Here is a 16,471-nt window from a genome sequence, read left to right on the forward strand (position 1 = left end):
CTTCCATGGTATTTATTACTATGGTCAGATCTGATGACTTTATTTTTCTGTTAAGTTGATTCTCAACTTCAGTTTTATAAATCTTAAATGCGTCCTTGGCTGCTAATTTCTCATGAATTACCCATAGCAAAAGTAGTCATTTATAAAGGTAATAAAATACTTTTGCCCATCCCAAGATGCAAAAGGGAACGGTGTGTAGATGTCTGTATGTATCATCTCTAAGAATCCTATGCTCCTAGTGGTACCCTTCTTCCTTGTTCTGGTCTACTTGCCCTTTACACCGTCAATACAAATCCTAAAGTTTGTAAAGTCTAGATAGTGAATAATTCCTTCTCGCACGATTCTTTCCATCTTCTGGTGAGAGATGTAGCCTAATTGCTTATGCCATAGCATGGAGGAATTTTCATGGAGATCATCATCTTTTCTTTTTAATTTGGGAAGTAGCACATGCTGCAACAAAGTGTCTGTAGTTTTCTTTTCCCTCCTCAAAAAGAGATTAAAACTTTTTGTTTTTTTTTTTGTTTTTTGTCTTTCAAAATGTCAAATGGAGGGAAAAGAGTTTGCCTCTGATGTGATATTTTAAATGGCAATTTTGGAGAGAAAAAAGGTTTCTCTCTGTGGGATTGCAATCCAAACAGTTGTAGATGCAAAGGTAAAGTAATTTTTCAGGACTTTTCATTAGCAAAACAAACAAACGCAAAAGGGTTTGCTTCCCCTAGCGTTGATGTTAGCTAACCTCCTACTTATGTTTTTTTTTGCTTTCCCTTGCATTTCCCTAGTTTACCTTCAATCCAAATAGGCCCTAGAAGAATATTTTGCAGCGTTGTGACAGAAGTGGGAAGAATTAGATCACATTGAGCCATTTGCTTCCACTCCCTAAGAAATCAAGACCCAAGTGGAATGGAGGAGAATTTTTGAGCTCTTTGCTGGTCTTCATGATGATTTGGAGTTGCAACATGTGCAAGTGCTGGGCAGCGAGTCATTGCCATCTCTGGAATCAGTGTATAACTATATAAGCAGGGAGGCGAGTTGTCAAGATACCTATGGTGGACAAAGCTCTATTGCTTCATAGAGATCTACTTTCAATTTGGGGTTCAGAATCTCTCAAGAGGCTGCAAGTGCAACCATGATAATTGTAGCTTTACTATAGCCGCGCTTTATCTTGCCACAGTTGCGTTACTGGTAGGGTTATTGTGTCACTGGTGCAAAGTATTAAAGTGTGAGCTTGGATACTGCATCTGATTGCCAAACTGATGACCATAAGCCTGTATACTTGCACCACTACCACTGCTACCATCATGAGCATCTCCTCATTAGATGAAATGCACCTGTACCATCTACTCAAATGATCTTGCTAGGGTGTGTATAATGTCATAATAATGATAGGTGGTAAGTACCACTATCTCATAACCATTTAAACCTTCTTGTCACTACAACTCAATCCACCATTGGTGGACTCAGTAGCCTTGCTACTATCTTCCCATCTTCAACAATCATTGTCAGATCATTCGGACATTATGGCCACCGAGCACTAGTATCGGGAGCTCCACTTCTTGATACTTATTTTCGGCTCCTGCCTCCCTTCCAACCATGGAAGAAGCAGGCCGTCTTCACAAATCATATAGTCCAAATTGATTGGAAAATATCGTCTAGTCAACTTGCCCCGTCATTTCTTGGTATTCCTTAACTTCAGCTTGATGTTGTTGAGCATAAACACTAACCTTTTTAGCTTCTGGACCTTTAGTTTGGTTTCATATGAATGAGTGAGAACATGCTCCAGTTCCTCTATAGTTGGAGGATGATGTATTGATGTTGTCTGAGTGAGCTTGTTGTCTTCTTTTTGTTGTATTTCAACATTGTGGGCCCAATCCACCAAATTATGCTCTTTTTTTTTTTTTTTTGAGTTAATTTATGCCAATTTTCACCTTGTAACCATTTCTTTATCTATTTCTGAAAATTACAATTTTGCAAACTAAAGAGATAAATTGTGATTTTTGTCACAGTAAATTTAATAATATATATATCCCAATATTCAGCTGCGCACTAGTTTTCCTGAGTTCTCGTGAGAACCTTTTGAGAACTCATCAGTCATCACACATGATGTGAGCCCAAAATCTGAACGGTCCACGTGATGCAGCACCCCATGAAACCTCTAGGGTCCAACTTTTACCCTGATCCAAAACTTTGGTGGGCCATGGCAAAAGAAAACAGTTTCCTCCCTTGATTTGCATCTCTCTTTGCTATGACCCACCAGAGTTTTGGATCAGGGTGAAAATTGGTCCCTGGGGGTTTCATGGGGTGCCACGTCAAATGGACTGTTTGGATTTTGGGCCCATGACACGTGTGCAAAGGTGCGCACGTGCAGGTGAGCATGCGTCTATAATTGTATGTATGCATGCATGCATGCATGTATATGTATATATATGTATGTCTATATGTATGTATATGTATATATATCTATATATAAATGCATATATGTGTATGTGTGTGTATATATATGTATGTATGTATGTATATGTGTATACATATATATAGTTACCTGTTTTTGTTGGGGCTCATTCTGACCCTGTTTGGTGTATCAATACTGGTCATTATGGATTTGATACAGTCATATCAGCCGATACGGCTTGGAATTCCACATAGTTACCCATTTTTGTTAGGGTTCATTTTGACCCTGTTTGGTGTATCAATACTGGTCATTACGGATCTGATACAGTCGTATCAGCCGATACGGCTTGGAATTTCACAATCTTGGGGAACACCCGAAAGGCGTAATGGGAAATATGGCATTGTTTTTCTTTGTTTGATCACCTGACTGAAAGGTGTTTTACAAATGCTGGGGTGCAACTATTTCTGCTACCCTACCTAAGCTTGTCTGACTGCGAGGGCAAGGCTTGGTGCAATGCTTACGGAGTAAACGATAAAAGAAAACAGTGAAGAAGATTAATGGTAGTGTGTACCCTTACCCTGCTTGATGATTGACCACTGCACGAGAGGGAATGAGGGGGTATTGAGGAGCATGATGTGCAATGTGCTTTTGAATTCTGATGGTAGAGGCTCGTATCCACTGGTTCTCATAGAAGATAGCAGTTGTATAATCTTGAGATTATGCAGCTTTTATAGAGTAGAGGGCGTGATGAGTAGTGTACTCTTGAGATGATGCTAATTTTATAGTGGTGAGGGCATGATGAGCGGGTGGGATGCTCGTAATTTAGCTAATCATGTGAAGCCACATGGTCAAAATCATGCTGGGATTATCTTTCACAAAAAAAAATAAATAAATCAAGCTGAGATTATTGTCTAAAAAAAATCATGCTGAGGTTATTGTCTTCAAAGCGGTTTGAGAGTAACACCTGATTATGGATGTGCCAGAACAGCTGCTTGATTACTGCTTGGCCAAAGATGGAAGGTGGTCTTGTTCATGGAATGTCGTTTTCCTAAACCCTTGTGGCTGGTCAGGCCCCCTATGGTCAAACCCCTACAATTTGTCAAACATCTGTGGACATGGGCCCTTTGGTGGCACATTGGAATCCTGTGAGTTGGTAGCCCTGATAGGGATCAAACCCCCTTAACATGGAGAAATTGTGTTCTTGGTCGTTGGACAAAATGCACCAGGAACAACCATCATTCTCATCTCCCAAGTTTCGTAGACACTTCCCTAAGAAAGCCGACTTCATAATTTTCAGGGATGTTATATCCATCTACCACTATGAATTACTCGCTTATGCACCTCTCCCACTTCACTAGATGGTATTTTTTGCTTTTCTTCCATACCATGCTACAAGAATTCTCTTTGGAGTCATTCTGATCTTTAGCAACACTAGATGCACACTGAAAGGACGAACCTAAGTTTTGCCCCCTTCTATTATTTCTCAATTTTTTAGCCCATCAACCCTTTTGTGTTATTTCTTATATTTTTATTTCTTTTGAAAATATAATAGTTTCAGCCTCTAACTTCTAAGGTTTTCTAATTAATTTAAATTGCATGCACACCACATATACAATTTGTAAGTGCATGCATATGCAAGGCAATTGCAGTTGGTCCTTCATCAAGATATCAAAGTCCAACGCAGTGTTCGAATTATCTCCGATATTATCTTTATCTCCAGCTCAGCGATACCGATAAAACTGGTAGCGATGCTGATAACGCTGGTAGTATTAGAAATTCCAGGTATTAGCAATGTATTGCTAATGTAATCACCAATATTTTCAACTATGTAAATTATATGTGTCGCTTGTATTGCCAATGTATCGCCGATATTTTCGACTATTTAAATTCTAGGTAATGCTTGTATCATAAGTGTATCGACGATATTTCAATAGTAAATTTTTATTTCAATTTTTTTTCATGGGCACATGGTTGCATGTAGTGTTCAATTTGGCATTGATAATGTTGATAATATCTCGATATTATTGATATCGCAACATGCGCGATATTAAGACCACAATCTTTCGTTTCATTTTCATTTGTTGATGATTTCTTGGTGAAATATCATGTGTTGTTGATATTTCGCAATATTGATGGATGTTTAGATGGAAGGTTAGATGGTTAAATAGGTTGGATGGGATGGTTGGACTGATTTCTTACAACAACACATGCTTTTAAGGCCTCATAAAATGGAAACTTGTTATGTATTCATTCTTTTTGTAATTTTTTTAAAATTTTTTTCTAAATATGTAAATATGTACATTTTAACATCTCCTGAAGTTTCGCTGAAAATTCCACCGTTTTTCCCATGTTTCCCCACATTTCCGGTTATCAGCGATATCGATATTGTTTCCATATCCCTAGCCAGCGGAACTTGTAGCGATACCGATATTTCGAACACATGGCTGCCACAATGACTGCTATGGTCTCCCCAATGATTAATCACCACCACCAATGTTTTAAATATTGACGTTATTGGCCGATATATCCCACGATATATCTTATATTCCTCATGTGTGATACGAAACGCACGGCTAGTGCCGATATATTCCACATGTTCTATCCGATGAGCATTTTCAATTTCCGATTCCCTTTTTTGTTGAAATTATGTTAAATCAGTATCAAATGGTTATAAAATCCATTGGTTCTTCATGTTTTGAATGACAAATCATGGAGTTGGAGCTTTGATTTCGATATCCATTGGTTCTTCATGTTCTCCGTGTTTTTTTTTTTTAAAAATTTCCTTCAACTAGGTATCAACTGAGACTAATTTCAAAGTATTTAGGAGTATTTGATGAAATGATCATCATATACACGCTAATTTCGAAATATGTGTTGGTGGTTTGATTTGGGGAAAATTGGGAAAAATTCAAAAATTCTCAAATTTCTCATAAATTGCTTGCATTGTTGCACTCCAAAAAATGAAATCAAGCATGTATGAGGGCTGATCTACTATTTGTTAAGTTCTTGTCAATTTTCAAAAAATAAAAATCATTTTTTAATAAAAAAGTATTAATATATATATATATATATATATATATATATATATATATATATATATATATATATATATATATATATATATATATATATATATATATATTATATAAATTATAGTTTAAAATTGTTAATTGACACTAATTTCGAAGTATTTAGGAGTGTTTGATGAAATGATCATCACATAAAATCTAAAGGTTATGCATTCAATTTGAATATAGTTGCATTAGTTTAGTCAGACAACACACTTTAGGACCCTATACGAAGGAAACCTATTATGTGCACTTCTTTTTTGAGATATTATGATTTAAAAGTGTGTATTAAGGTCTTTTTAAACAATCCTTGAAGTTTTATTGAAAAATCCAACCATTTTCCCAATGTTTCCCCATGTTTCCCAAAAAGTGCAATAAATTGTCTGGTACAAATGATATATCCCGTGCGATAATTGATACGTATCTATATCCCAAGGGTGCGATACGTAACGCGATACCAATATTTTAAACACTGACCACCATGACCACCATGGCCACTATGATTGCTATCACCTCTCCCGGTGGAGGTAGCAAGGACAGACCTATCTCCTCCACAATAGTAGAAAGAACCCCAAGAGTCATCATTTGGTAGTCATACATCTCATTTAAAGAAGGGAATTTTCTACTACTTAGATCTAAGACTGGATAAAAACATGGCAACCTGTAACTCTTCAAATTGTTGTCTCCGGGTTTTTAAATCAGTGGTCAGGGGTTGGTACATTTTCCACTCCTACATATCTCTCAAGTTAAATATAGTATTCTCTAAGACGCTTATCAGCGTTCTGTAATGCAAAAATATCCTAGAACTGTTAAATACATGAGATATTCTTATTTGAGGAATCACATAGAGAATTTTCAATCTCCTTAGTAGTGTCCAATAACATCACGTTAGAACTATACTATTCCACAAGAGAGGTCCTAAGCTTAGAGTGTGGGCAGCATGTGTTGCGACCAAGGTATTCCGTATTGGTAATGGTGGCCATAATGGTCACCACCATTACCGATACGGGTATCGGTCATAATGGCCGATACGGGGGCGTAATGACCTTTACGACCCCCGTAATGGTTGAAAATTTTCTTTTGCCCAAAAAATTCTGAAAAAATATTTAGAAAGTCAAGAATAATGTAAATATTTCAAATATGTATTCATTTTTTGTTTTGAACATGTTTATGGTAGTGTAACGGTCCACTCTTTGGTGAAAGCTTTGTATTGGGCTGTCTAGTGAATTGTTTAATATGATTATGTCTCTAATGTTTACACATCACAATCAAGCATTAGAACTAGAAATCAGAAAAAGGCATAAATACTGGTTTTTTTTTTTTTTTAAAGGCCCTCGGAGAATCTATTCACTCAAATCACTTCAATCCACAATTTTAATCTTAAAATCTATAGTAAGAGTGGTCGAAATCTATTGTAAATGATATAGGTGAGTTTTTGGAATGAGAAAAGTGAAAAAGGGGAGAAAAATGAATTTAAATAGAAAAAAAAGTGATCGTTTTTCGACCGTCACGGGAGTAATGGTCGTTATGCCCTGTAACGGCCTTTACGGCCACCGTAACGCCTGATACAGTCTCAAAAAACTAACTGCCCCTTTTTACCCCTATATCGCGTAATGGTCATGGCCATTACCTATACGTATCAGCCTTTACATGCGTATCTTAGCGGATACAGAACACCTTGGTTGTGACACAATATGAATCATATGTGGGCTTTGCTACATGTACAGTCAATTTGGTGGGCTGTGGACCACACACCATGTATGGTCAATATTGATAAAGAAGAGCGTTTAAATGGTAGAACCCTTAATTTTAGTAGTTTTAATCGCTCAATGAGGTATTGAGCCTCAGTTAAGATTGAAAATACTTGTTGCGTTGGACATTTGAATTTATGGGCATGGATAGAGGTAGCTGTCCTTCTATTGCCACCTTTATTATTTATTTATATATTATTATTATTTTCTACGCACTCACACTCACACCCACACACACCACAATGGGTACTCGAACCCATGACCTCTGTGTTGAAACTCTTCTGAGTCTACCACTAAGCCATGAGCAGGGACCCTCTATTGCCACTTGTCATAACTATACTTTTGTAAGTAGTTTTGCCCATTGCCAAGTTTCCAATCGTTGTTATTGTGTTTATCTTTAAAAGAAATCATTTTCATAGTAGGCCAGTTGAAACTTCAAGATGCTGGTAGTTTTTATAAGAAAAAGTTTTCTTTTAATTTTAATTTTTTTTAACTTGAGGATGCAGAATTTTTTTGGACATCTTGTTGTTCATTTGAAATACTATTTTTCTTCTTTTATATTTGTTTGATTTTAAATATTGATCTACCTTTTTCTTCTTAGGGGCACAAAGAATGGGTGACAGAAGTAAATGTTCTTGGAGTAGTTGAGCATCCAAACCTTGTCAAACTAGTGGGGTATTGTGCTGAAGATGATGAAAGAGGAATCCAACGACTTCTGATTTATGAATTTATGCCCAACAAAAGTGTAGAGGACCATTTATCAACTCGATTCCCCACAAGTCTTTCATGGGCCATGAGACTAAAAATTGCCCTGGATGCTGCCCGTGGCTTAACATATCTCCATGAAGGAATGGATTTTCAGGTATTTGATTCTTTGGTTGTTAATTCATATGTTTTTGGTGGTAGTATTTATTCATACAGATTTGTTGAGTTTGCACTGTTGCAGAATGGGGTATTTTATTTCGTTGTTCATAAGATTTCTTGCAGTTCTTGTTTAATTTCTCTTAGTTTAAACTTCGTTATTTCATTGAAATTGATTCTACATGGTAAAAAGTTCTTAAATGTACTATTTTTGTTGGATTTCACTATCTTGGTTAGCTTCTATACTGTATTATTTGGGACTACAGTTTATAGGTGCCTAGAGCCTGTTATATTTTATTGTGACTTTCTAGTGTTAAAACACTTGGCAATTGGCATGCTTGCTTTGTTATCTTCGCATCATCTGTGGTGAGCATCCAGCTGCAAGGTTTTTGTACAAATTGGTGGTCACAGCCAAGGGATTGCCATTTGATGGGAGGAAAAACTAATGTTGCAGTGGCTGCTGGTTGGTGGGAATCTTACCGGTAACATGATCACCTGACGTCCAATCATTGCTAATGAAATGTAGTTACACGTCTTCATCTGATCCCTCAGACTGTGATGTGACAAGCAATAAGGTGAGGGATTTTGAATTTTCACACATAATGAAGAGAGTTTGCTTTCACGAGAAAGTGGTTGAGATCTAGTGTCTTTTTGGACATTCTTGTGTAATGCAGGATATACCACCTTTTGCTCAAAATAAATGTTTTAAATAGTGAATAGTGTGTAGCATAGTTCACCCCTCTGAAACGTGAGGCATAAGTTTTTTTTTTTTCTTTTAAAGACTAACAATAATTTATTAGAAGAACACCAAAGGCGAAAAGAGAATATGCAGGGCCTGCAACAACGCAAAAGAGAAAACAAAATACAAGCCAAAGGCAAAAGAAAATAGGCCATGCTTGCTATAACCTAAAGAGAGAATAGAATACATGGATTAGAGATCAGGAGACAAGATGACCACTATGCAATCTCCCTTTTGATGAAGGCGACAACTTGAGAGATAAAAGAGGGGGAGTTCTGGAAGCATTGATTGTTCCTTTCTTTCCAAATGTTCTAGAGGGTAGCTATAATAACTAGATGCCAAATAGCTTTGTGGTCCTCCCTAGCACCTCCCTCGTGCCAGACAGAATGGATCCTCAAATGCATAAGGCAGATAAAAGAGGGGGAGTTATGGAAGCATCGATTGTTCCTTTCTTTCCAAATGTTCTAGAGGGTAGCTATAATAACTAGACGCCAAATAACTTTGAGGTCCTCCCTAGCACCTCCCTCATGCCAGACAGAATGAATCCTCAAATGCATAAGGTATAACCCAAAAGGTGTGGAAGAGAGCGAGGATGCAGGAGGACCATGTCCCATGGACGAAAGGGCAATGGATGAATAGGTGGTTTATCGATTCCGCGTTTTACCTACGAAGTAGGTAGATGTTCGGAGGAGAGATCCCTCTTCTCTACATGGTTATCAATGGTGAGGATTCTCCCCCTAGTGAGAAGGCAGATAGACACGACAACTTCTGGGGGGCTCCATAGGACCAAGTGGAGGAAGGAAAATGACGTCGATTGTCGATGGGAATCCACTAAGCAACAAGAAAAGCGAGCTGACCTAGAACCTGCTTAAGCTATTCAAGACCACAACAACGAGTCCTTTAACTCTTGGGGAGGGGCAAATGCCACTCAATAGCTCCAGAAGCCTGAGGAAGTCCTCTAACTTCAAGTTCGATGGGTTTCTCCTGCAAGGAGAAAACCAGATCCCTAATCCAACATCAGAGAAGCAACTAATTATATAAATGAACCTATCCGAGGCTACTTGGGCCTAGCTAGGGAAGAGAGGAGGGGCCTATCCAAAATCCAGTGATCCATCCAAAAATGGAAGCGGGACTCGTTGCCAAGAGAGAAACCTTCTTGCATTTGGGGCCCATTTTGGCGATGGCCTTCTAAACTCCAGAGGCTCTATAAAGAGGAGATTTGAAATGCCACCCTCCTTCACACGTCCCATATTCGCTGGCAATGATCTCTCTCCACTAGTTGGCAACCTTTGAGCCAAATCGCCAAGTCGCTTTACCAAGAAGGACTGAGTTCATCACGACAATAATGAAGTATAAAGGTAAAGAAAGAGCAATAAAATTGATTTAATACTATTACTTATATCATTTTACTAAAAGCATTGAAAAGATTAACTGATTTTTATTGAAAATAGAAAAATATAACAAATCATTGAAAATTCCGGGGTGCAAGTTAGTAAGGGTGGAGACGGCGAAAGTTACCAAAGGTGGAGATAGTGAGATGCAATCTCGAGAGAGAGTTTGAAAAGGGGTTTCAGAGAGAGAGAGAGAGAGAGAGAGAGAAATATCAAAATCACGAGGAAGATCCTTTGCGATAGATGAGCCGGGGCCCTTTGTTCTGGCCCGAGGTCTAGTTATAGAGGGAGATATGGATGAAGAGAGATCTGTGAGATGATCTTTATCAGTGATGATGAATGAAGGGGTGGTACGCATGATCCTTCTCATTAACAATCTGCTGGTGGTATTATTGAAGGCCGAGATGGAGTTTTTGCGCACCAGGAGAGAAGACCAGTAAAAGAAGTTAGGAATGGGGACAAGGAGCTTCTGAAAGATCGAGGGAAAGAAGTTGGGATGGAAAAGGAACCGGAGGACGAAGCTTGTGGGTGTGAGTGGATGCAGGTTGTAGGTAAGAAAAAACTATTTGGGAAGGGGGTTCTTTGTACCCCATTTAGTCCTTCCCACCCTCTTTGTGGAAGGGTTCCTAAAGGGGTGGATATAGATAAACTTCCATAGGATTTTTGGTAGCAAGCATCGTTAGCGGAAGCGGTGATGCCATTAAGGGCTCTGGTTAGAGCAGAGGGTTCGTATTTGTTAGATTTGAAAGGGAAGATGAGGTTTCGGTTGCAGTTAAGGCTATTAATAGTAGAAGCTTTGACGGTTGCAAACTATTGGTCAACAAAGCTCGATATGAGCCTCTATTGGTTAATCAATAGGTGGAGAATAATCGGGAGATGAGGGTTTGATGGATGGAAACTATCAGTTAATAGAGCTCACTATGGGCCTCTATTGATTAATCAACAGGTGGAGAGTAACTAGGAGCAGAGGGATAATGTGACGGGGACATCATGTGCACATGCACGCCTCCCACCCTATGCTCGTACTCAAGGAGGAGGAAGGCCCCACTATCGATCTGGAACGACGATGACATTCATGGAGAACCTCTTAGCTAGGAGGCTGTGCTATGGATAATTGGAGTGGACCCGATCATCATGTGGATCCCACCATTGGATCTCATGATCGTGGTCCACTACCCTAGATGATCTAGGATTTTGAGTTTTGGTTATTATCGCTATTAGAAACATCATGAACGGTTTTGATTGCGTTGATTAGTTGTTATTTTTGTTACTTCGTCTCTAAGTCTTAGTGTGTGCACGTGGCGCGACTTTTGGGGTTTAGGGTTTAGGGTTTTCTTATAAATAGGCAACCCCATGTAGGTTTTTTTTTCCATTGAAAATTATTAATAAAATTATGCGTTTTCCTGCTTTTCTAATTCTCTGAGTTGTAGAAATCCAATTGGGTGCGAAACCGAAGGGCTAACTACTGTGGTGCGAAGCCACATCCATCCCAAATCGCCCCCATCTCCTACCCTCTATATTCATCATCTTCCTCAGCCATCCCATCATCAAAACCACTCCCTTTTGCAGCTAATCCTTCCTCCACAGCAGATTTGCAGAATCAGGCCCTGCAGGAGGGCTAAAACTTTGGTGGAGCACCGTGCACAAATCGGACATCCGATCGACTTGAAACTTGGCGTGAAGGTGGACCCCCCTTGGGCAACCAGACCCACGCTGGCCGATTTCAGATTCGTGGGCCCTACACACGTGCGGGCAGGATCTCACGGACGTGCGTCTGGACCTAGCCGTTGTCTACACATGTGAAACATCTCAAGTTCGTTTCTTTCTTCTATTTCACTCTTCTCTCACCTTATTTCCTTAACCCTAACCCTAGATAATCCTAAATCCCAAGTTCTATTGTACTTTTGCAAACCCTAGGCTTTCCCTATTTGAAATGTGTGAATCCCTTGGATTGAGAAATAATCCTTTGCATGTGTGGATGAATTTACCCTCCTTTGAGCATTGTTTGGTCTATAATTTTTAGTTGATCCAGCCATAACATGTGTAGGCTTGGACCCTCGTAGATTGCCCTTGTTGAATGCTTGACTTTATGTGGGATGTGGAATTTTTATGTGATTGTTTCTAAATTAGTATGATCTAAAGCCTGAAATCTTGTATATCATATTTAATTTTCATGTCCTACATCATAATGGGGGAGGCAGGGGACATGGAGTTTCAAGGGATAAGGCCAAGGCATGGGTTGGTAGAGATGAGGCTTTCGAACGGGTAGGGATTAAAGAAGGGAGGGTGTTGTGTTCAAAAGGGGGTTACGTTCAAGTATGCCATTTCTAGGGGTAATGAACATTTTGTGAAGGTAATGAAAGAAGAATGGTAGTCTCTCCGGTGGAGCTTGGTGGTAGAGGTGACAAAAGGAACTTCCATTGCAAAGATGCATTTGTGGCTTGCTGTGAACAAAAATATTGCAACAGATTAGTACGTCCTCAAATTCTTGTTTGAAGAAGTGATTTGGGTGGCTGTGAGTCCGTAGGTAGACATACACGAACTCCTCTTTGCTGGGGCACTATATAAGGGAGGCCTGGTGAAGGTGCTGCGCAGATGGGTAGATTGGATTTTGCTGGGGTGGGAAGAGGTTTGGTTACTAGTTAAAGGAATGCCAATGGAGTAATGGTTCGTGGAGGCTTTCACAGTGGTGGGAGCTTGCGTAGGGGAGGTGGTGGCTATAGACCTTGAGTTGGCAATGGTAGTTGGGGAGGAAGTTGGCACAGCTAAGATCTCCATTGGGATGAAAAGGGTCTTGCCATTACTGGAATTGATCAATTTTGCATTTGAGGAGGTGAGAGTGCTAATCATTTTGCAGAGATTGGAAGGGGAAGATGACAGTGGGAAACCCTCTTCAGGTTGATCAAGGAGTGGTGGGAACCCTTGGAGATCAATGGTTATGTTAGTTTCGCCCTTTGCCAAAAGTTGAAGTTCCTTAAAGGTAGAATTTTGATTTTGAAGAAGGAAGTTTTGGGGAAAAGGCAAGCTGAATTGGAATCCATGCTTTGTGACATCTAGGCTTCAGACTTAAACGCATAAAGGGCTGAATTTTCAAAAGGGGAAAAGCTTAGAGCTAACTATGCTAAGGATTACACTAGGTGGCCTAAAGAAGAGTTAATCAAGTGGAGGCAACATTCTCATGCCACGTGGATTAAAGAAGGTGATAGAAACAGTAGGCTTTTTCATAACATAGCTAGCACCTAGGCTAAAAACAACAATGTCAGCAATATTATAGTGAAAGGCAAAAGGCTTGAGCAGAAAGACAAGGTTTGTGAACTAGTGGTTAGCTTTTACAAAAGCTTATTGTGAGGGGAGAGTTGGAAAAAGCCTAGGTTGGATAATATGACCTTTAACACCTTATCGTGGATGGACTCGGATTTGCTTGAGAGGCCTTTTACTGACGAGGAAGTTAAAGATATGCTGTTTTGTCTTTAGGGAGTGATAAGTCCCCAGCCCCTGATGGCTTCCCTCCAGATTTTTTTAAAGACCTTTAGGAAATGCTTAAGGGGGATGTGATGAATTTCATGTGGGGTTAGCTTTCGTCGGAAATGGGGGCATATTTTATAGCGATTATCTCAAAAATTTAAGGGATAGAGTGGTTGAAAGATTTTAGACCTATAAGTCTAATTGAAGGGTTGTAAAAAATCTTGGCTGAAGTCCTCATGACTACATTTCCGAATGTGCTTGGCAAGGTAAGGTCACTTTGACAAATCAAGGAGCGTTTGCAGAGGTGTGACAGATTTTGGATGGTGCTCTTGGATTGGGGTGGCGTGGAAGCCAGACAGTTGTAAAGGCCTATGATCACTTGGATTGGGAATTCCTGGACTATATGCTTAATAGAATTGTTTGTGGGGGTATGTGCTACTTAGATAAAGGAATGTGTTAGCTCAACTAAATTCTCAAATTTATAGTCCACAGATCTCCCAAAGGTTACTTTTAAAGTTCAAGGGGTATAAACTAGGTGACCCGCTTTCCCCATTTCTTTTTTGTGCTGATTGCGTAAGCGTTGGGTAGGATTTTGAGTAGAGGGCCAAGAGTTGGGTCTTTTTTGTGGTTTCAAGATGGCTAAATCAAGCCCTCCGATTTCCCACATTTAGTTTGCGGATGACACTCTTTTGTTTTGCAAGGTGAATGAAGAAAATGTTGATAATGTGAGCATGATTATTAGGTGTTTTGAGGTGGTATTGGGACAGAAGGATAATTTGGCAAAGTGCAAAATGCTTGGCATCCATGTGGAGTATGAAGATTTAGCTCAGTTGGTCGGGTCTTTCGTGTGTAAGGCGAGGTCGTTTTTTACGACTTATTTAGGGCTTCCCCTTTGTTTAGGGAGTCCAACCAAAGTACCAAACACTAATGGGTCAGAGTTGTGGATAGATTTGAAAGGAAGGTAGGGAGTTGGAAGGGTTGTTTTTTGTCTCTTGGTGGTCGAATTATCCTTATTAAAGTCGCTTTATCTAATTAGCCTTCTATTGCGTGTTGCTTTTAAAGTGTCTGAAATCAGTCCTAGTGCGGTTGGAAAGACTTGGATATGTGTGTGTGTGTGTGTGTGTGTGTGTGTGTGTGTGTGTATGGGAAAGCAAGGCAGTTGTGACTCTTTTATTACTAATATAGGGCGAAAGCCTGGAAAAATACAAGAAAGAGGGCCAAGCCCTTGTGGAAAAAAGGAGAGAAGAAAAAAAGGATAAAAAAAATGAGCTCACAAGTCACACCTCAAGCTCAAGGGGAAAAACAAAAAGAAGGTAAAAAGAGAGGAGAGGAAAAAATAGGAAAAAAAGACCATCCCTACGGGAGGCAGGAGGGACCCATAGCCCGGGTTAGGCATCACAACAAATAAGCGAGCTCAATCCCTGAAATAATACAATGGGTAGAAATCAGAGGAGCAACGGCCAGCTTAGAGATAGTCTGCTTGAGACGGTTCAAGGTAACAATAGCTTGGCTACTGGAATGAACAATGTAGGGCTTGACTTCCACAGGCGAAAAGACGCATCTCCCATGAAGAGGAAGGAGGATCCAATAAGGCTTTGAGGCTCTCTCCATTGTGGACCTGCATTCTAGCATTTGCAAGGTTAACAGAGTAAAGCTTGTGAATTCCTTGAAACGGGTTTTGTAGGCATTTATTCGTAGGTCCATGCCTTCCCATGTTTGGGACAATTCCCTAGATCAAGCAAAGGGTAGGAGAGAAACAAAGAAGGCCAACTTTAGAGTCCGTGATCTTCGCACAAGACAGGGTCCAATACGGCTTAATTCTACTTTGATAAGAGAAACAATTAGTTGGGGGGAACATGATGGACTAAGAGGTGGGAAGGTCCCAGTTAGCCGATAACACACTAGGAGCCATAGTTGCTAACGACGGCCCAAAAAGGAATATCCTGGCTCGTAGATTGGAAATTATGTGTCTAAAGATGGCTTCCTTTGGGAGGTGTTGAAAATACAATTATTTCTTTCCCTCCAGATATGCCATGCAAGGGCAGGAAAGGAGAGTCTATTAAGACAATTGGCTATAGCGTCCAAAGAGCCATCCACAAAGTGATTAACCAACTGCAAAATAGTTGGGTAAGAAACAAAGGGAGTAGAAGCTTGATATGAAGTTTCTCCCAAATCCAACTGATGAATGTACAAGAAAGGAATAAGTTATTAATAGATTCCACTCCATTGCTACAAAAGACAAGCAACATCATTGATTAAAGTAAATTCATGCAACATGTCTTTGGTTTTGAGAAACCTAAGAAATATCATCCATGTAGTAATGGAGTGCTTAGGGATAAACTGTTTGAACCAAATGAGAGGGATCTAGGGGGTTTCAGGATCGACAACTCTGCATGCTTTTATGGTAGAGGCAAAGGAAAAGGTTCCTTTAGGGGAGAGAGTTTAGACAATTTCATCATCAACAAGGATAATTTAGTGCACCTTTACTTCCTGGAGAATTGTAGCTAGGACAGGAGAGTTAGGATATGGGAATTGCCATTTAGTATCTCCTAGATTAGAGTGCTAACCATAAAATTAGCACTTAATCCAAGATCCTGAATCGGCTGGTCACCAAAGCGCTCAAAAAGGCTAGCATCCCCAAGCTAGGGGTCATTCCAAAATTGGGTAGACATACCATTTCCCAAAAGATATTTGATGTGATTTTTGGCAATGTCTCGAACACTAAGAATGCTTCTCCATTCCCAAGAAGCATTTGTGGGGAGTTGGATGTGCCAAATAGAATTTGATCCAATGTATTTTGCTTGGAT

General features: G+C 39.6%; 1 protein-coding gene across 2 annotated transcripts in view; it reads left to right on the plus strand.

Annotated features, from left to right (window-relative positions):
• Positions 1 to 16,471, plus strand: part of LOC131225100 (serine/threonine-protein kinase PCRK1-like) — a 66,791-nt gene that overhangs the window by 11,206 nt on the left and 39,114 nt on the right. For both annotated transcript variants that reach the window (XM_058220525.1, XM_058220526.1), the window contains exon 3: positions 7,810 to 8,070. In XM_058220525.1, the coding sequence (XP_058076508.1) occupies positions 7,810 to 8,070 (261 nt within the window). The remainder of the gene's footprint in view (positions 1 to 7,809; positions 8,071 to 16,471) is intronic.

Source organism: Magnolia sinica, chromosome 14 (genome assembly GCF_029962835.1).
Source record: "Magnolia sinica isolate HGM2019 chromosome 14, MsV1, whole genome shotgun sequence".
NCBI classification, from domain to species: domain Eukaryota; kingdom Viridiplantae; phylum Streptophyta; class Magnoliopsida; order Magnoliales; family Magnoliaceae; genus Magnolia; species Magnolia sinica.